This window comes from Podarcis tiliguerta (assembly GCF_965153285.1).
Source record: "Podarcis tiliguerta genome assembly, chromosome: 9".
In the NCBI taxonomy this organism is placed as follows: domain Eukaryota; kingdom Metazoa; phylum Chordata; class Lepidosauria; order Squamata; family Lacertidae; genus Podarcis; species Podarcis tiliguerta.
Window position 1 is genome coordinate 12,993,668 of NC_139542.1, and position 20,664 is coordinate 13,014,331.

Here is a 20,664-nt window from a genome sequence, read left to right on the forward strand (position 1 = left end):
GAAAGCGGAGGACATTTTAACCTGCTTCAGTATTTTAACTTTTGCATGTTATAAAGCAGGGCTGTTCATTTTCCTCCATCTTCACCCGCTTTGAGGGGCTTATGACACTCTTCAACCCACGTTTTGCGTTGCAATGCACGAAGTCCCTACAGATCCCCTGGGAGAGCGGCGACTGCGCAGTCACCGGGGGAAACCACCTACACCGGGGGGGGGGGTAGACCATCATGCAACCTCAACCTTTGTTGTGGGGCGAGCTCACATGCAAGGCTTTGGCCCTGCCGTCTACCCGATTGGAGCCTCGAAGGCGCCTCTCTCTCTCCTTCGCTCTCTGCCATGCGCTCTGTGCGTTCAGGGTGGGGTGGGGCGCGCAAAAGGCTAAAAATGGCGCCCCACCAGTTCTTTTTTCTGGGCTATGCGGGGGCCAACTTCAGTTAATGGCTTGGGCCCCCTCAGGCCCGTCTCCCAGAGCACTGAGGCAAAGAGAAGGGTGCGCATGGGTGAGTGGCGAAAGAGGGAAAACTGAGGAGGGCGTTTCAGCTCTCAAATCAGTAGGCCACAAAGATGCCTGCAACATGGCAAGGTGTGCATGCGCGCGCACAATTTCAGTCAAGGAAGCGTTGACTTGGAGCTTCCTACGGGCCCAGAAGGCAGCTTTCAGACTACGGCGCCTGGTTGCGATGCAATTCTCTGGCCATGTTAGTTGCCACTGAAAAGCATCTCTCCTGCGGCCTAGTCCCATGTTGCCTTGGCAACGCAGTTGAGGTCTAATCGCAAGAAATTGCCACAGGTCTCACAAGCGGCCAGGTTGCCCACGGAGGGCAAGGTGGTTTTTGAGCATATTACACCGACCCTGGCCCAACTGCAGTGGCCGCCTGTTAGTTTCCAGGCCCAGTTCAAAGTGCTGGTTTTGATCTATAAGGCCTTAAAACAGCTCAGGACAGCAATATGTCAAAGACTACCTTTCCCCATATAAACCAACCCAGACCCTGAGATCATTATTTGAGGCCCTTCTTTGTGTGCCTCATCCTCAAGAGGTCCAGAGGGTAGGGCCTTTTCTGTGGTGGCTCCTTGCTTGCGGAATGCTCTCCCTATGGAGGCTCACCTGGCACCTTCATTGCATATCTTCAGGTGCCAGTCAAAAAATATTAATTCAACAACCCATGGCCTTTTAAATGTGCATCCGGGAGTTACTGATTTGTTTTGCTTTCGTTTTATTATCTATTTCGTGTTTTCATTTTGTACTTTTATGTTGTGTTTGGAAGAAGCGCGGTATACCAATTTAATAAATAAAACAACAAATTAAATGAATGAATAAGGTAGTTAAGCTGTGTCTGGATTATGTTTCTTTAGACTACAGGGAAGGGAGGGAAGGACACAACTGACTCCTTGTCCACAAAAACAATTCCCTGTGCACAGAAATCTAGTATGTCAGGGAGGAGGCTAGACTAAAACCCCAGTCCCTGAAATCTAGCTTTCTGCGTGCAGGGATTTTTGCTGCTGTCTTTTAATGGAGGTGCTAACCCCAACCAGCAGTCTGAAGTGGTACAGAATTTTAATTTTACCTTCCGAAAATGTCAGGTAATAACAAACAAACAAACAAATAAATAAATAAAATCAAATCAAATCTAAGTGCATGTACTTGACAATCACTTTAAATTATTTCTGTGCAATTTTACACAGATAACACACCTGTGAATTGGAGCCAGGTCTATTTCTCAGCAGCGAAAAGCTGGGAAATCTAATTGAGGTGGAGGACACTGGTGGATAAACCCATAATAGAACAAAAATTCTGTGCGTTTTTACTTGGAAGTAAATCCAACTTAGGGTTCTTCCAGAATGGTGTTTTGTTATGGGTCTATTCTGCAAAAAAAATGTTATTGACACAATATTAGTGTACTGGTGGTAGATTCATGGGTGCCAACTTCCCAGGGCCCTGGGTGCCCAAGTACACAGAAAATTCCCCATGAAGGGGCTGGGCACCCACAAATTTCAGTGCCAGGGCCACGCACACTGCATGGCACCCATAGCCCCAGGCACCCATGGTCGAAGGGCCAAGCTGGCACTCCTGCGGGGATTCATTCTGCTTTAGTTTGTTCTGTTATGCTTTCCCAATACTGCCACACTATTGGTGTTATGTACTGAAGTTCTCGCCCTGGCCACCAGGAGTATTGTGTATGTAGTTTTCACTCAGGTCCACGTCAGTTATTTTAGGTGGGAAACCCTGGGTTGTTGTTGCTACATTGTCGACAGCCGGCTGCCTACAAAAGCAGGCGGGTGAGCTGTTTGTGGTTCAGTTCTGTCCAGCTTACAAATAAAGAGCTGCTTTGGAAGAATAGCTGTGTCGTCTGCTATGTCTACCCACTATTCAACAATTACTGTCCAGCAGATCTATAACACAACAAAAGCGGGGGGGTGGGGGTGGTATAAACCATTTGTGGTACAAGACACTGAATGATTTGAGAGGACATTATGGGATAGGAAGCAGTGTGACAGGCCCAAATTTCTGGAGGTGCAAACAGTGTTGAGAGCGTCACCATCCTAGTATCATCATGAGCAAAGATCGTTATTATTGCATACACACAAAGATATATTGTGCGGCAATTAGTGAAAGGGACCTACTTTCCATGGAAACACACTAGGACTGGTCTAAAACGCGCATGTTTAACTCTATAGCTTGTGCACTTACAACCAATGAGCAGCAGAGGGCACAAAAATATTGCTTGGAATCAACATCAAAGACCTAGAAAGCAGTTTTAGTATCAAATCCCAAACCAAGGGCTCATCCACAATTTTGCTTGACCCGTATTTCGATTGTATTGTGTACCAATTAATTCCATAGGGTTTGAGAGCTTTCTTTGTTGTTCGGCAGCCATGCCTTGCAAAAATCTGATCCTGCCCCCGCTGAAAATTCAAAGAGAGATGATGTACAACTAAGCGTCAATTCAGTAGGTAAAGATTGGATTGTCTCAAGGCACGGCTGTGGAACAATGAGAAAGGGCTGTCACCCATCATTTCAAACCTGTCACCCATCTTTCTGAGCATTTGGGCTCGTTTGCAAACCAGAGAAACTGCCAGGGGGAGACACATACAGCAACATATTCTATCGACTACAACAGAATGCTTCTCTTAAATCAAATTTCAGTGGACAGCAGCCCATGGATGTCAAGGTAAATCTCTGCAAAATGTAACATTAGTGGCCCTACCCTTGTTTTTTCTCCTGCTCCAGAGGCTAGGACCCGAACCCAAGGCTTCAAGTCACAATAAAAGAGATTCCAACTAAACCTCAGGAAGAACTTTTTGACAGAAAGAGCAGTTTGATAGTGGAACGGACTCCCACGAGAGGTCCTGGAATCTCCTTCCTTGGGGGTTTTTAAGCAGAGGTTGGATGGCTATCTGTCATGGATGCCTTAGTTGAGATTCCTGCATTGCAGGGGGTTGGACTACGTTTCCGAGCACAATTCAAAGTGTTGGTGTTGACCTTTAAAGCCCTAAACGGCCTCGGCCCAGTATACCTGAAGGAGCGTTTCCACCCACATTGTTCGGCCCGGACGCTGAGGTCCTGCACCGAGGGCCTTCTGGCGGTTCCCTCATTGTGAGAAGCAAAGCTACATGGAACCAGGCAGAGGGCCTTCTCGGTAGTGGCGCCTGCCCTGTCGAACGCCCTCCCATCAGATGTCAAAGAGATAAACAACTACCTGACATTTAGAAGACATCTGAAGGCAGCCTTGTTGAGGGAAGTTTTTAATGTGTGACATTTTAATGTATTTGTAATGTTTGTTGGAAGCCGCCCAGAGTGGCTGGGGTACAAATAAATTATTATTATTATTATTATTATTATTATTATTATTATTATTATTAGACTAGATAACCCTTGGGTCCCTTCCAGCTCTACAGTTCTATAATTCTATGATTTGATTGCACACAGAAAGTAGCCCTATAACACATTAGCACAAGTGAAGAGGCTGGTTTGCCTACGACAGGGGGACATGGTGATCCCCTACCGCGTCCCCTCAGAACCCATTTTAAAAACGCTTGCTTATTTTCACACACAGCATGGTTATGCTGCAGCCCTGATACTTAGCAGCAACCAGGCGAGCAGCCAGCGAGGAGCACTGTAGGCAAGGCACACCCACTGCTGCAGAGAAACAAGGCCGTGCAAAGTGGTTTTGCGACGGAAAGAAATCCTTCAGGTCCGCCAGACCTGCTCGCCTATGTCTCATGTCAGATCAGCTGTCAAGAGAATCAGGCCAAGGCAACAGCCAGCTATTACGCGGGATTACTATGGATTAGCGTCGATGGCACAGCTCACTTGGCAGCTCCAAGCCACAGATCAAGCTTTCATCTTAATTGTAAATATTCCAAAATATTCCATTTGACAAACGAGCCCACGCGGGTAGTATTAACCGCTGAAGTGCTCCGAAGCAATAGCAGTCGTGCAGAGGGCTGAGCAATTTGCAGGCCATTGGCTGGCTGGATGAATGTGGGCCACAATGACGCATTTGGGGTATGTCCGGGCTCTGGCTGCTTTGCTCTTGAAAGTGAGGAGCAGATCCTAGAACAGGTTTATTCTGCTCTGATGAAACTCTGGAGCAGATTGCAGAAGGCAGGAAAGGTTCCCAAATGCTCTTGTTGAGATCAGGTGTGGGCATATCTCTAGACTGCACTAAGTTCTTCACAGGGGTAGCTGGTGCCCATTGAGTATGGTAGGGCAGAAGGCAGGGAGCCCACCAGTAGATGGCGCCAGAGATAATACCAGGCAAAGCTAACCAAATCTGGTTTTGTCCCCATCCTCCTCCCTCTTCTGCAAAGGCAAACTGAATCCAAGGGGGAAACGGATGCTGTGCCGTGCCACACCCTGAACCAGTTTTAACCAGAAAGGAAAGCAAATGAAGGGGGCAGGCTGAGAGCAAAGTAAGGTTGGTGGGGCAGTGCCCCATTTCTCCTAATGGGTCCACTGCAGTGGGGATACTTGCACTACAGAGGGATTTTTTTTATATACCCCACCCACTCTGGGCGGCTTCCAACAGAATATTAAAATACAATAACCTATGAAACATTAAAAGCTTCCCTAAACAGGGCTGCCTTCAAATGTCTTCTAAAAGTCTGGTAGCTGTTGTTCTCTTTGACATCTGGTGGGAGGGCGTTCCACAGGGCGGGTGCCACTACCAAGAAGGCCCTCTGCTTGGTTCCCTGTAACTTGGCTTCTCGCAGCGAGGGAACTGCTAGAAGGCCCTTGGCGCTGGACGTCAATGTCCAGGCAGAACGATGGGGGTGGAGGCGCTCCTTCAGGTATACTGGACCGAGGCTGGATTAGATGCCTCTAATATTCCTTTCCAACTCTACAATTCTGTGATTCTGTGCCATTCTGTGCCTTGAAACCCTTTTCTGAACTACACCAGATTGGGACGGACTGGACTTATGCAGAGATTACTCTACCCAGCCAAGAATCTGGCTTCCAGACTCAATACAAGCTGGGCTGGATTTCACCTCCATCCCTTGCCCACTGCATCCTAAGGGCTACCGGTGCATACTAGGCAGAAATGGAAAGCACACTTCCAAGTTAGGAAAAGGCACGTCTATCGGTCCTACGTCTCTCAGCTGCTCCTAGGCGTGAACCCAATGAGGCAGTTGACACAAGAGAGAGGTCCCACTCTGCCGACCTCAGCTTCTGTATCTCTTCCACCCAAGCTGCACGCAAGCAGGCAAAGACTCCCCCTGCATGTAATCAATTTCAGCCTCTCCCTCTCGCCTGGTCCTGGGAGGCAGTGGAGCAGGAGAGCTGGGGGCAGAAGGAGGAAGAGGTTAGGAAGCCCTTGACTCTGCGCCCGTCTGACCTCTCCTCCTGCACTCTCCGACAGCTTCACCTGCCTCTGACTCTCGTCTCCTGGCTGTAACAGGCTCCCCCAGATCTCTGATCCCAAAGTCAGTCTCCAACCCCCCTTCTTCCTGGTGCCCACTCTTCTGTCTCGCTCAGTGTCCAAGCCAAGACCTGACAAGGAGTCTTGCATGACCAAAGTCAGCCTCTTGACCACGTAACCATGACAATAGACTACTCTTTTGCAGACTGCAATTTAAAGGGCCTGGGGGCTATGGCTGGATGCTCTTTTTTGATCAGGCAAAATCCAGAAGTTCAAAGAAGTGCAGCACTTACGCAACCTCATGGCTTCTCTAACCCTTCCTTTGAAGAATTTATCCATTATCGTATAAAGCTTTGAAAGGGAAATGCTAGCTAAAATTTGCCTGGAAATTCCAACTTCTCATCTAGATGCCCGAATCCCTGATGTATCTGTTATTCATTGGTGTAGGGAAATGCATTCTGCGCCTGCTCAGGAGCACTTTTACTTCTTCTTTCATACGTTCTAGGAAAGAGCCCTCGCCCCAAAAGCAGATTAAATGGTGGTGTGACAGAAATTGTCCTGAATAAGTAAGTGTTTTGATATTAGATTCTGCTGGGAAGTGATATTTCACTGCCTCTGCAAAGCCTCCAGCATCATTACTCAAGATGACCCTTCTGAAGACTCCTTCCGGCCATGACAGAGGATATTGCACTTACGGCTCTCATTTTGCTTCCTATCTAGCAGCCCTCCCATTTGCTGACTCTTCAGACTTAGTGGATCAGCTCCAACCTCTTCCGGGTCTGAGAGGCTGAGTCTATTTGTGCCTATTTGTGCTTCCTGAGAGCTTTGGCTGTGTTCTAGCCTGCTCTCAGCTACTGCCTTATCAGCCAGCCCATCAAGGTGAGGAAGTCTGCAGCTGCCGGCTCTCCCCTGCCTGACTAACATCTAAGCCTCTCTGTTCCTGGCTGCTTTCTGCAGTTGGCTGCAAACCTTTGCTTGGAGCTGGCTCATTCCTGACACCCATTTACACAGAGACAATTGCTTTGTAAGGGAGCCTTATTTTATTTTATTGCACTGTTACTTGGGCTGGATCTCTAGACACGTCAAAGAAGCGTTTCAGTGAAACGTGTTGGAAACGTTGTATGAGAAATCGGGTTGGCAAAAACGGAACTCCACAGCGCCATCTGGTGCCACAGTGCTATAATGCATATACAATGCATGTAAAGCGCTTTTTCGTGGCCAATGTAGCTGAGTCTTTGGAGAACCAACATGGCACAGAATCCCATTCCTGCGTGGACATCACCAAGAATAGCAATGCAAGATACACAAGCTACAAGGTCACTGGCATCTGAGCATCACTTACTCAGATCAATGGCAATGATGGTCAATTATAATTATTATTATAATTTATTAATTATACCCTGTCCATCTGGCTGCAAAAGAGAGGGAGGGTTTTGATCCTGACACATTTTCATATCCATCCAACTGAAGCCTCTGATAATCCAGTCTATAGGTTGGTGCCATGACACTTATTTCTGCCCCCCAACCAGCCCCAAAAGGTGGGTGGAAGATGTTGCTGATATCTACTCTGTTCATGGCTATGGCCAGGAGGTCTTCATCTCTCCATTAAAAGAGCCCAAATGCTTTGCTGATAAAAAACCCCCACACTTTGAATTCTGCAAATCTGGCGGAGCATCACCTTGATGGCATTAGCATCAATGCTTTATTCCGACTGTAAAATATGCCTATTTCAGAACCTATTGCAGTGTGGTAAAGCTTTAAAAAAGGGGCACGCGGGTGGCGCTGTGGGTTAAACCACAGAGCCTAGGACTTGCCAATCAGAAGGTCGGCGGTTCGAATCCCCGCGATGGGGGGAGCTCCCGTTGCTCGGTCCCTGCTCCTGCCAACCTAGCAGTTCGAAAGCACGTCAAAGTGCAAGTAGATAAATAGGTACCACTCTGGTGGGAAGGTAAACGGTGTTTCCGTGCGCTGCTCTGGTTCGCCAGAAGCAGCTTAGTCGTGCTGGCCACATGACCCGGAAGCTGTATGCAGGTTCCCTCGGCCAATAAAGCAAGATGAGCACCACAACCCCAGAGTCGTCTGCGACTGGACCTAACGGTCAGGGGTCCCTTTACCTTTAAAGCTTTAAAAAAAGATACATAGTACAATGAAAGTAAAAGCCCTTTGAGCCCAGCTCATTTAAACAAGCCCCCTTGAAAGAAGTAGGACTAAAAACAGAGTCACAACAAGCATGTTGCATAGGTTTAAACGTGTCTTGTTCAGGGTTAACTTTAGTTGGATTGGTGCCTGTAGACTGAGCCTGCAGATAGCAGTGCAGGACAGTAAACATTAGCAACTCAAAACCGAAGCTCCACTTCATCAATCACATACATCAGGGAAATGGGACCTGCAACCCTCTGCCAATTTAATTTATTTGCCTATGAAAGTTTTCAAACCACTTAATATATAGATATATATTTACAGGATCACATAAAAGCAATAAAAAAAATACAACACCCCATAAGGAACCTGTATTTGGAGGATAGGAGTGGGGGGAAAGTAATGTTGGTTCGGGGGGTTGTTATTTCACTTTATTTTGAAATATCAATAATTTTTAAAAAATATTTTTAATTTTTTTTAAAAAATAAAACAATATTATTATTTTTTTTAAAAAAAAAGAAAAGCAGCGACATTCAGAAATTCTGTTACTTCTGTTGCTCATTGCTGAAATCCCGCTCGCGAGTTCATCATGCTATAATATTTCTTTAATTAACACGAAAAAGACATCCATTCTTCCATAAAACACTCATCATTAGATTCTCTTAAGGTCACCAGCTTCGTCCAAAAGCTCTGCCTACTTCACAAAATTCACCTTCTAGTTATGACAACTTTGGGCTCTAATCCTGCCCAATTTGGTTCCGGACCCTGAGAGATTAACCCTCAGAAAATGAAGCCCTCAAAAGGAAAGAAGGTTCCCTGTGATATATCAATGGATAAGTCTTGTGTATGCATTTGGACCGTAGCCATTCACGCACAGGGTTGGAGAACCTGTGGTCTTTCAAACATTGTTGGATACCAACTCCCATAATCCTTCGCCAGCGTGGACAATTGAGAGGGAGGATGGGAGTTGTAGTCCAAAAGACTGGAGGGCAACAGGTCTCCACCCTTTCATCAACAAGTTCCAGGAAGTTCAACATAAACTTACCTTGAAGCATCCAAGTACTGAAGCATATATGGTGTTCGATGGAGGGTCACGCTTTAGTCCCCACCTGCTTGACAGAGGACAACATATATTGGATATAATACCTTAGCATCATCATCATCACGTTTGCTTTACAACCATCTAAAATTCAGTATTTAAAACAGTTTAAACAAACAGCCGTCGCAGGAATTGTGTAGGTCCTGAAAACACACATATCAGGTGTCGAAAGACCTGGCTAAAGAAGTGTGTCTTCAGCATTTGCTGAAAATTGTATACAGTGGTACCTCGGGTTACATACGCTTCAGGTTACAGACTCCGCTAACCCATAAATAGTACCTTGGGTTAAGAACTTTGCTTCAGGATGAGAACAGAAATTGTGCTCTGGCGGCGTGGCAGCAGCCGGAGGCCCCATTAGCTAAAGTGGTGCTTCAGGTTAAGAACAGTTTCAGGTTAAGTACGGACCTCCGGAACAAATTAAGTACTTAACCCGAGGTACCACTGTATCTTTAGATATGGAAACATCTTCCCAGGGGAACAAGCAATGGGAAAATTCTAGCCCCACGGCACCAACTGCAGCATCCAGGACTTCCATGTGTGAATCGGCTGTGTTATATATATATATATATATATATATATATATATATATATATATATAACATCAGAGATGCAAATTTCATCTCAGCCCACACATCACATTTTTTCAATGGTGTTCACACATTCTGTTGCTAGTCTCCAACTGTACAAAGATTGATTATATACAGGCATGAACCAGTCCCTGGAGACTGGAAGCCACATGCATGAACATACTCCAGTTGAAAATCATTGTGATTGAGGGGCTAATTAAAGTTTCCTGTGGGCTGTTGTGTCTGCGAGGTCTCGTTCACACATAGCAAGTCAACACTGGATATCGAAGTCATAAGCCGATTATCTTGCATGTGTGAAGCCTCCGTAAAAGCTGTTCCGTCCGTGACCTTGAGGGACAAGGAAGCTTTTTCATATTGTTTCAGAATACAACCCAGCCTGATCCATTTGGATGAGGTGGGATATACTAAAAAGGCAACTGATTCATAGGATTCCATTTGGGAAGCTAAGCTATTTCTTTAATAGCAAGCGTTTCCAAATCTACAATTTACAGGCAGGTGATGAAGTCCTAAATATATGTAACTGGCTGGAGGGCAATTTTGGGGGGAATGGCCTCGATGTGGAGTGGGGCTAGGGTTGGGATGGGATACCTGCGGGCATTTAGATGGTGTTGGATTCTACCTCCCATCGTACCTAACCATTGATCCTGCTGGCTGGGGCATACGGGAGTTTGGGAGTTGGAGCTGGACAATATTTGGAGGGCCACAGTTCATGAAACCCTAGGCTAGGGTGTTCAGCTGCATAACATTATTATCATCATCATCAACATCAACAACAGGATACCTCTTTATATCTTTAAGGGAAAATAATCTCGAAGCAGTTTACATCACATATTAAAACATCAAATAAAACAACCCAGAACAAAAACATTAGTTAAGAAAGTCAAATCGCATTCAAATGCATAAAGTACCGTATTTTTCGCCCCATAGGACGCACCGGCCCATAGGACACACCTCGTTTTTTGGGGGGGAAATAAAGGGGGGGAAAATAACAGGTGCGGGGCTGGGGCAGGGGAAGCCCGAGCTTCCCCCGACCCCAGCCCCCAGAACAGGCTGCTATCCGCAAGCCATGGCTAGCGGAGGACTGCGCGAAACCCGAAGCTTGGGGCGTGCTGAGCTCAGCGGGCCGAGGCTTCTGGGTGCCGGCAAGCTCTCCCACGGCTAGCGGAGCGCTGTGCGAAGCCTGAAGCTTGGGGCGTGCTGAGCTCAGCGGGCCCAAGCTTCTGGGTGCCGGCAAGCTCTCCGCTAGCCATGGGAGAGCTGCGTCTCCCACGGCTAGCGGATAGCTTCCTGAAGCCTGGAGAGCGAATGGAGTTGGTGCGCACCGACCCCTCTCGCTCTCCAGGCTTCAGCGAAAGCCTGCATTCGCCCCATAGGACGCACACACATTTCCCCTTCATTTTTGGAGGGGGAAAAGTGCGTCCTATAGGGCGAAAAATACGGTATGCATTCAAATACATAAAGGATGCATAAAGTATGCATTCAAAGTAACATAACTGAACAGGAAACTGTTATCTTACAGATTTCAAAAGAAAACATTGCAACGGAGGATAAGAGGGCAGCCAATACATGGCACAATGTTTATTCCACGTATTCCTATTGAAAAGAAAAATAGTCATATTCAGGTAAGAAATAGGTGTGGAAAGGAGGGGGGGATTCTTGTGTGCGTCAAAAGTCATTCATTCATGACATAAGTGGACTGTTAGCCACATGACAAAAGGAAAGAACTGCTCCCTCTGCTTTAATGTAAAGCTTTCAGCACAACACCCACCCTGTTCCCATATCCTATTGTAAGGAGGCTCAAGCACATGTTAACTACAGTAATCACATTTTCTCCCAATTTCTCCTGCGCCCACTCCTCCTCTGTTGTCTCCCTTCTGCTGCTTTTCTACATTGTAAGGCCCCTGGGGCAAGAACCAGCTCTCCTATTCTTAAAGTGCCAATATACTGTATTTTTCCGTGTATAAGACACCCCCATGTATAAGACGCCCCCTATTTTGGGGGACTCCAAATTAAGAAAACACCCCTCAGCACTACCCGTATATAAGACGAGCCCCAATATTAAACCTTATTTTTTGGTTAAAAAAAACCAACCTAGTCTCATACATGGAAAAATACGGTATACAGTATATGGGGTACATGGGCTGCTAGGGGAGGGATAGTACCTTTGGTGGGGACACGTCGTACTCCTTCTAGGGGAGTTGGTCCTACCCTTTGGTGCCTACCCTGCTCTCAGTTCTCACCCCAGGAAACAGCTTCAGCTAGCCAGATTAATCCAGGTGAGGGTAGCTGATGGGTCTCAAAGCCTTGGTGAGTTAGGGACTTGTCCTGTATAGAAGACAGGCAACGGCAGATTGAGTGGACGAGACCAATAGTGGGTCCAATGGTCAAGAAGGCTGTTTCTGCACATGCTATAGAGCACCAGTTCTCAACCAGTGGGTCCCCAGATGTTGTTGGACTACAACTCCCATCATCCCCGAGCTCTGGCCTTGCTAGCTAGGGGTGATGGGAGTTGTAGTTCAACAAGATCTGGGGACCCACAGGTTGAGAAAGGCTGCTGTAGAGGCAAGTGCGGGGCAGATGGGGCTCATCAACCCGGGAAGGTAGCCCGTTTAGAAGAAGGAAAACTCTGGTCCTAAACCTCTGCTTCCTTGCAGGACATCTTTGGGAGAAGAAAAAGCTAAGGCGTAAACCCTACACAGATCTGGAGAGGAGTCACTAAGACAGTTGGATGGCGTCTTGTACGCCTCCTTCTGGCAACTCCTGCAGCCAAGCTGGTGCCAAATGCGTTGGACCACATCGGTGAAGCCGAGAGGAGGGTCTTGTCATCTGGGCAGCCCAGGACCTCCATACACACTGCCCAGGCTTGCGCTCCAGGGAGGTCACTTTGCTGCTAATGCAACAAAAACAACACAGGAGGTGGTGGCAGTCACGAGCTACCGGTTTCTGCAGCCACAGCAGCCGCTGTGAACTCTCCAGCGGTTTGACTTCACCCCCCGGAGGCGCACTCTCGAGCCAGACAGATGCCAAGAACAGCAAATATCAATGTAGTTCCCAACATTCCATTACACAGATTAACCAGCAGGCAAAGTGTTCCAAGAAAATTGAGAATTTCCTCTGGTTGTTTCAGTTCTGTTAGGGTGGTGTCAAATCTGGGTCCCCTAAAAAATGTGCGAACCTGTTAGCCTCTGGAGCCAGCTGTAACCTTTGCAGATAGTAAGGCACGGGGAAGGGCTCAGCAGTATGGCATCTGCTTTGCATGCAGGATCAATCCCCAGCATATCCCTGCTATGGCTGGGAAACAAACCCTGGCTGAAACCCTAGAGAGCTGCTACCAGGCCGTGTTGACAATACTGAGTTAGATGGACCAAGAATCTGTCTTAAAGGTAAAGGGACCGCTGACCATTAGGTCCAGTCATGGCCAACTCTGGGGTTGCAGCGCTCATCTCGCTTTATTGGCCGAGGGAGCCGGCATACAGCTTCCGGGTCATGTGGCCAGCATGACTAAGCCGCTTCTGGTGAACCAGAGCAGCACACGGAAACACCATTTACCTTCCCACCGGAGTGGTACCTATTTATCTACTTGCATTTTGACGTGCTTTCGAACTGCTAGGTTGGCAGGAGCAGGGACCGAGCAACGGGAGCTCACCCCGTCGCAGGGATTCGAACCGCCGACCTTCTGATCGGCAAGTCCTAGACTCTGTGATTTAACCCACAGCGCCACCCGCGTCCCTTAAGAATCTGTCTTAGTACAAGGCAAAATCCTATGTTCCTAAGCTGAGGTCACAAGGGGCATGCAGTAAATTTATCTTTATGCTCCAGTGGTATCCTCAAAAGGTGCATACCCTATGCTTTCTATCTTATGGGACAAATGGCTGCTATTCACTCCCATGTGCAAAAGTCACATGTGTGAACCTGGGGACACCCAAGGGAAGGCAAAAATTGCCATTCCATTGAGCCTGACAACACAAGCCCTCCCTCTGCAACACCCAAACCATCAGCTGTCATGGGGAACAGGCACTGCTAGCGCAAACAATAGGGACCACATGGCTTGGTCTGCATCACCAGTCTGCCTACCCAGCCCTTTACAAAAACACAGCAGAAACCACATTATTTATTGTTATTATGGATCCCCTGTCACGATCACCACCTAAGGCTGCTAGATGCAAAATAAAAAACAGGCGCTGCAGACACTTCTGGTGCTTTGGGGAGTAAAAGGGACACAGACAGCCGACCTAGGCACTATGGGGGCTGATATAAAGGAGCACGTCTGAAAAACAAGGAGAGCATCCCTTAAGAGGCATTCAGCAGCCCAGTTATCAAGCCAAGGGGATGCAAGCAGGTAAAGGGAAATAGTGAATATGGCTGAATGATGCTTTGTAAGCAGCATTGGTGCAGCCTGATAGAAAGATGGAAACTGGTGCACCGGCGGAGCGTGGGTTCTTTTCTCGCTCGCTTTTCTTTTTTTGGACGGGCAATCGCTTGATTCAGGCGGCAGCAGGAAGGAGGAAGAATTAAAGGGAGTTTCCAAGAGCAGAACCCGGGAGAGATAAGGCCGCCTCTCAGGTGTGCAGCCAGCAAAAAGCAACGATCCTCCCAATGTAAGCAATTAAGCAGAGGGCTCATCAAACGGAGAGGCGCCCTTTCGATGGAGCACGGGGCAGCAATTCAGCAAGGCGGGTGCGGGTCGCCAGCAGGAAATCCCCGGGACTTTCTCCAGGCAATTGCAATTTCCTACACACACGCGCGCGCACGGTTGCTGCAAAAGCGCGATGGTGATAATCAGGACAATTGATAAGGCTTATCTGGGCGGATTGTGGAGGTGAGGAAGACGGACAGGGATGGATGGAGATGGAGGGGGGGGGTAGGTGGGCTGTGCAGGAACGGGTGGGGGAGGAGATGCAGGGCTTTAAGGCGGGGGAGGCGCCGCAGGGAGGAAGGCACCCAAACCGAGAGACAGACCCCAGATACCCTCCTACCGAAAAGCTGGGAAGGAAGAGGAGCGCGGAGGCGTCTCGGCGTCGGTCCGGCCCGGGGGTCCCAGGTGCTGTTACACCTGCGAGAGGAGGCAGGCGGCGGGAGCGCGATCGGCGGCGGCAGGAGGACTGGCCAGGCCGGGAGGAGGGCTTCCCCTCGAGGAAGAGGTGGAGTCTGCGGCTGCCGTCCGCCTCTCGCAGCCGCCGGAGCTTCCCCGGCGCCAGAGACAAAGGGCGAGGGCGCGCCTGGCTGCCTGCGTCTCTCTCGCAGGGGGGATATAAGGAGGGGAGGGGGAGACACACCCCCAAAAGGGGTGGGGGCTGGCGGGCGTGGAGGGGGGACGGCATCCTCGCCATCCTCGGAGGCGGCGGCACTTTCCTGGGTACCACTAGCCAGCCCCACCCCAACCCAGATTTGCGCCTTCATCCACACACCCGGGCTACTTGTCATCTGGGCACGAGAGGCCCCCGGGCCCCCTCGAACCGGGAATTCATTGCCCTTGGGGGGGTGGAGGGTGGAGAGTGCGCGCTCGCGTGGGATGCCCAAGCGCGCGCGCGCCTGCCACACTTTCCCGATTGCGCTCTTGCGCTGACCTGCGGTCAGCTCTCCCCTTTGGCGATGACCTGAAAGCAACGAAGCGTCGTAAAATAGTAAAGGGTTCCCCCAAAGTCATCTAGTCTGACCCCCTTGCGATGCAGCATGCGGAGCCTTGAGCCTGAGTTACAGGTCATAGAATTGTACAGTTGGAAGGGACCACGAGGGTCACCTAACCCAACCGTTTGCAATGCAAGAATCTTTTGCCCAACACAGAGCTCGAACCTGCCACCCTGAAATCAACGGGGGTGATCTCAGTGGTAGGTGGGATCGCCCAAGTCTGTTTTCCTGGGTGCCTGCCCCCTTAAAAAGATTTCTGCTTTTTTGCCAAATGTGTAAAGTTGAATGTGCGCAAATTAAATGTGCGGAAGTTGCAAGTTACCTGTATTACACCATAAGCCTCATTTGTGCAAAAGTAGCCAGGCCTTTCGGATTGTAGGACAAGACCTGCCAAGGAAAACAAACAACTCATTTATGCATGCAACAACAGCGGCAAGAGTCTTGATAGCGCAAGGATGGAAGAATGAGGAAATCCCGACAAAAGAACAGTGGCGAGAGAAATCGATGAACTATGCAGAATTGGCTAAACTTAACATATACCTAAACTGCGAGATAAGGACAACTGCGACTTCAAAGAAGAATGGGAACTTTTTACAAATTACTTAAAAAGACAACAGAATGAATTGGACTCCTTGGCAGGTTTTGAATAAACATATACAAATTTATTGATTGTAAACATAGTAGATAGATAATATAAGGATTTATACCATTTTACAGTATTCAGAGAATAATATGTGTTGAAAAATCAGAGTGAGGAGTTGAGGGAAGTCGGGGGGGGAGGGCTTGATGGGGAGGTGGGGGGAAGGGGAAAAATAATGAACATGATATCTTTTGATATTTTGATATGTTGAAATGGTCGATAATAATATATTTTTTTAAAAAAGTAGCCAGGCCTTTCAGCACTGCCCATGGACTTATTGGAGAAGTGGGAAGCATGCCACACTGTTTTGAAAGTCAAAAGCAGATAAGGAAAGTGTTTCTTAAGAAAACAGAAAATAGAAACAGAAAGAGGTTCTGTTGGATAACCCAGTTCCTTTTTCTCCCTTTGACGAATCGCTCTCTTCGCATCACTTCTGTTACACTTTCAGCTTTGATAAGAATCATAGAAAGTTCAACACAGGTCACTCTGCTTCTTTTTCTCTTTCATATTACAAGAACTGACTTGCCGGCTTGGACCAGAGTGGATCAGGCATGATGGAGATAGCTATCCCCTGTCATTTGTCTCTTGCATCCGATAATTGTAATATTGTTATGAGTTTGTGGGTGCCTTGACTCCCCTAAATTCCTAGGTCAAGTGGGTGTTGGAGTTTAATCAGTGCTTGGAGTATTGAAATAGGCTGCTGGATGCTGGATTGAACAAAGTGCTAAAATTCAGGCCAGACCAGTTTTTCCATGCTCAGGAAATTGCCTGGGAGAAGAACCACTGTGGAGAACAAAGGAAGGTGATGGGCGATTAGAAATGGGTGGAGCTCTGCCTTGAGCTCTGGGTAGTTAGCAGAAGAAAAATACCAGAGTTTTTGTTAGGAGGAAGTTTCAGGATTTCGGTTGGCTGTGGCGTGATCGAGGAAAAGGAGTGTCAGTTTGTTAAATGCGGCTAGCTGGGGCAGGGCGCCAGAGCACAATGTGGGCTGCCTGTTTCAAATTGGAGGCTTCAGCAATGGGAGAAACAGGACCCACTTGGAGTATAATGCTTTGAAACCCTCCATCACAGGCTCAGGTTGTATAAGTGTGTAAATAAACAATATACCATAAAGGCACAGTCTCCACTGTGTCTCATTTCCAAAGGAAACATGAACACTGCTTGGGGTGGCACACAACAATATACTACTTCTAGGTGATGAGGGCTCAGTTTTTAGCCATGAGGGCTAATATCCACAGTTCACTATGAAGTCGTCTAGTTCTCATTTATAAAACCATCTAATCTGACCGGTTGCACCACTTTTGGCCACAAATCCCACAAACGGGCAAAGTGTTCACTGTAGCAGAACCTATACTATGGAACTTCCTGCCTGTTGAGATCAAGCAGGTGCCTTTACTTTATTATTTTGGGCACCTGCTAAAAACGTTCTTTTCCAGGCAAGCCTACTTACCGTATTTTTCGCTCTATAAGACACACTTTTCCCCTCCTAAAAAGTAAGGGGAAATGTGTGTGCGTCTTATGGAGCGAATGCAGGCTGCACAGCTATCCCAGAAGCCAGAACAGCAAGAGGGATTGCTGCTTTCGCTGCTCAGCGATTCCTCTCACTGATCTAGCTTCTGGGATTCAGAATATATTTTTTCTTGTTTCCCTCCTCTAAAAACTAGGTGCGTCTTATGGTCTGGTGCGTCTTATAGAGTGAAAAATACGGTACTGTAGATGCTTAGAAAGTTGAGGTGATTTTAATCTGCTTTAGTATTTTAACTCTTATCTGTTTTAAAGTAGGGTTGTGAATTTTTCTTGATTCTGTTGCCTTTCCCCTTTTTTTGTAAAACGCTTTGAGGTTCTTTACAATCCGGGTTGTATAAACTTTATGAAATAAATACCGTATTTTTCAGTGAGAGGGATCACTGCGCAGTGAAAGCAGCAATCCCTCTTGCTGTTCCGGCTTCTGGGATAGCTGCGCAGCCTGCAATCGCTCTATAAGGCGCGCACACATTTCCCCTTACTTTTTAGGAGGGAAAAAGTGAGTCTTATAGAGCAAAAAATACGGTAAATAGAGCTCAGAGCTTAGCCTACCCTACTTTCCGGGGTTCTTGTGAGGGTGTAAAGTGGGGTGTTTTCATATACAAGGATGTGAGCAGCCCGGTATGAGAGAGGCCAATAAGTAGAATACACAAATAAATCTCCCCATAGTAAGCCAGCAAAAGTAAATATTTAGCAAACATCACCAGAACTATTTCTTTGGCCTTATTTTGATGGCAGGGTAAATGTAATCTAGTCCTTGAACTTTATCCTTTTGAAACATTCTATTTTAATGGAAAGGAGAAAAGTTCTTGGCTGCAAGCCTTCAGGACGGAATGGGCTGTACACAGATAAACAAATGCAGTTCTGGATTTATTTTCCCATCCCGAGCTGCAGCTCTGTCCTTTATTTCCCTTCTACAGCTTGCCACATGCCACCACTCATACTATGTTGCTCTGTGGATCTCCTGTATCCCATAATGCATCGGTGCATCTGATGCCCCCAGGGACAGAGCAGTGTGCTCGGACGGACTGAGTTATTTTTGTTGGTAATGGGCTCCTTCAGATTGGTTCCCCCTGAGGCAGTACTGGCAGGATAGCAAAGGTTGGTCACAAACAAGGCGCTTGGGAAGCTATTTAAGAGCATTTCATGCGCTTTTATGCCCCAGGGAACCATTCATAGGACAGGAACGACAAGATTCAGGCTCGGTAGGTCAACTGAATCCATCTGTTGTCTCATTAAATATCTCTCTGAGATGTCTTCTTCTTCCTTTTTAAGCAAGGGGAAAATATAACGGGTTTATGTTCTATTATCGCCATTTTCAACTGAACTTGCTGAAAGCGAGGGGGCAGGGGGAATCTGAAGGGGAAGCGTGAAAACATGTTTGTAGCATTTCATATTGACAAGTAGCTGTCAGTCCAAAATATTTCCCATCGCATGCATTTTTCGCATTGCAGCAAGCTGAAGTGAGGACGTTTGTTCCTCATCAGACTACTGCAAATTTCCACCAGTGACAAAACAACAGCAGAGAAATGTATTGTATCCCACCCTGTCCCCCAGGAAGCTCATGTCAACATGCAGAGTGAAGAATTGACTCCTTGCTATCAAAAGTACACCTGCAAGTTAGGAAAAAGCATGTCCATCCATCCTATATCCATCCAGCCTATGTCCTAGGTATGTACCTGATGAGACCGTTGCAGCAACAGAGAGGCCCCAACCCTGACCTCAGCTTATGAGATTGAATCCTGACAAGACAGAAGTACTGTTTTGGGGGGACAGGAGGTGGGCAGGTGTGGAGGATTCCCTGGTCCTGAATGGGGTAACTGTGCCCCTGAAGGACCAGGTGTGCAGCCTGGGAGTCATTTTGGACTCACAGCTGTCCATGGAGGCACAGGTCAAATCTGTGTCCAGGGCAGCTGTTTACCAGTTCCATCTGGTACGCAGGCTGAGACCCTATCTGCCTGCGGACTGCCTCGCCAGAGTGGTGCATGCTCTGGTTATCTCCCGCTTGGACTACTGCAATGCGCTCTATGTGCGGCTACCTTTGAAGGTGACCCGGAAACTACAACTAATCCAGAACGCGGCAGCCAGACTGGTGACTGGGAGCGGCCGCCGAGACCATATAACTCCGGTCTTGAAAGACCTACATTGGCTCCCAGTACGTTTCCGAACACAACTCAAAGTGTTGGTGCTGACCTTTAAAGCCCTAAACACCCTCGGTCCAGTATACCTGAAGGAGCATCTCCACCCCATCATTCTGCCCGGACACTGAGGTCCAGCGCTGGGGGCCTTCTGGCAGTTTCCTCACTGCAAAAAGCCAAGTTACAGGGAACCGGGCAGAGGGCTTTCTCAGTAGTGGCACCCGCCCTGTGGAACAGCCTCCCATCAGATGTCAAAGAGAAAAACAACTACCAGACTTTTAGAAGACATCTGAAGGCAGCCCTGTTTAGGGAAGCTTTTAATGTTTGATGTATTACAGTATTTTAATATTTTTTTGGAAGCCGCCCAGAGTGATATAAATAATAAAATTATTATTATTAATTATTATTATTATTATTATTATTATTACTACTACTACTACTACTACTACTACTACTACTACTACTACTACTATTATTATTATTATGCATCTTCTCCACCTGAGCTGCAGGCAAGCAAGCAAAGACTATGCCTGTGTGTAACCTGCCTCTGTTCCTCCCACTGCAGTCCTCTTCTGGTCCTGAGATACAGTGCAGCAGGAGAGGTGTGGGCAGGAGGAGGAGGTGTGGAAGCCCTTGATTGTACAGCAGCCCGACTCATCTCTTCCTCCTCCTGCACCCATCCTTCATTCTCCAATCCTGCAGCGTCTCCTGTCTCTGTCTCTCATCTTCCAGCTGTTACAGGCTTTCCTAGATCACTGATCCCTTCTTCCAAGTCAGTCTCCAATCCCACTTCCCCCAGTGCCGTTTTTACCTGGGTGTGCAAGGGGTGCGGGGCACCCCAGCACTGAATTCTGGGGGGCGCTAGGTGGGCGCTGCTGAAGCCGCCATGGCCAACATTGTGAGGTACCGGCACGAGGGGTGGCTACTGGCTTGATTTTGGGGGAGCCTCTGATTTGGCCACCAGGAGGAGGAGGGGGAGGCGCCTGTGGCGATCACACAGGGTCTCTGGACGTTTCACCGTCTATTGATCCCTGTGCCACCACTTTTTTTC

At 47.8% G+C, this 20,664-nt stretch overlaps 1 protein-coding gene across 20 annotated transcripts in view; it reads right to left on the reverse strand.

The window, feature by feature from the left end:
• The window catches only part of TMEM150C (transmembrane protein 150C), a 60,497-nt gene that overhangs the window by 20,102 nt on the left and 19,731 nt on the right, over positions 1-20,664 (reverse strand). For 4 of the 20 annotated variants that reach the window (XR_014501867.1, XR_014501870.1, XM_083398750.1 and 1 more), the window contains exon 2: positions 9,043-9,106. The exons of 3 other annotated variants lie outside the window; for them this stretch is intronic. Coding sequence is in view for 9 of the 17 variants with exons in the window: in XM_083398750.1 (XP_083254876.1) it covers positions 9,043-9,068 (26 nt within the window). In the remaining 8 variants the exon portion in view is untranslated. Of the gene's footprint in view, positions 1-21; positions 168-237; positions 657-2,824; positions 2,846-9,042; positions 9,110-14,659; positions 14,909-15,633; positions 15,699-20,664 lie in introns of those variants that run through there. 13 more of the 20 variants (XR_014501869.1, XR_014501871.1, XR_014501872.1 and 10 more) reach the window with 12 other exon arrangements.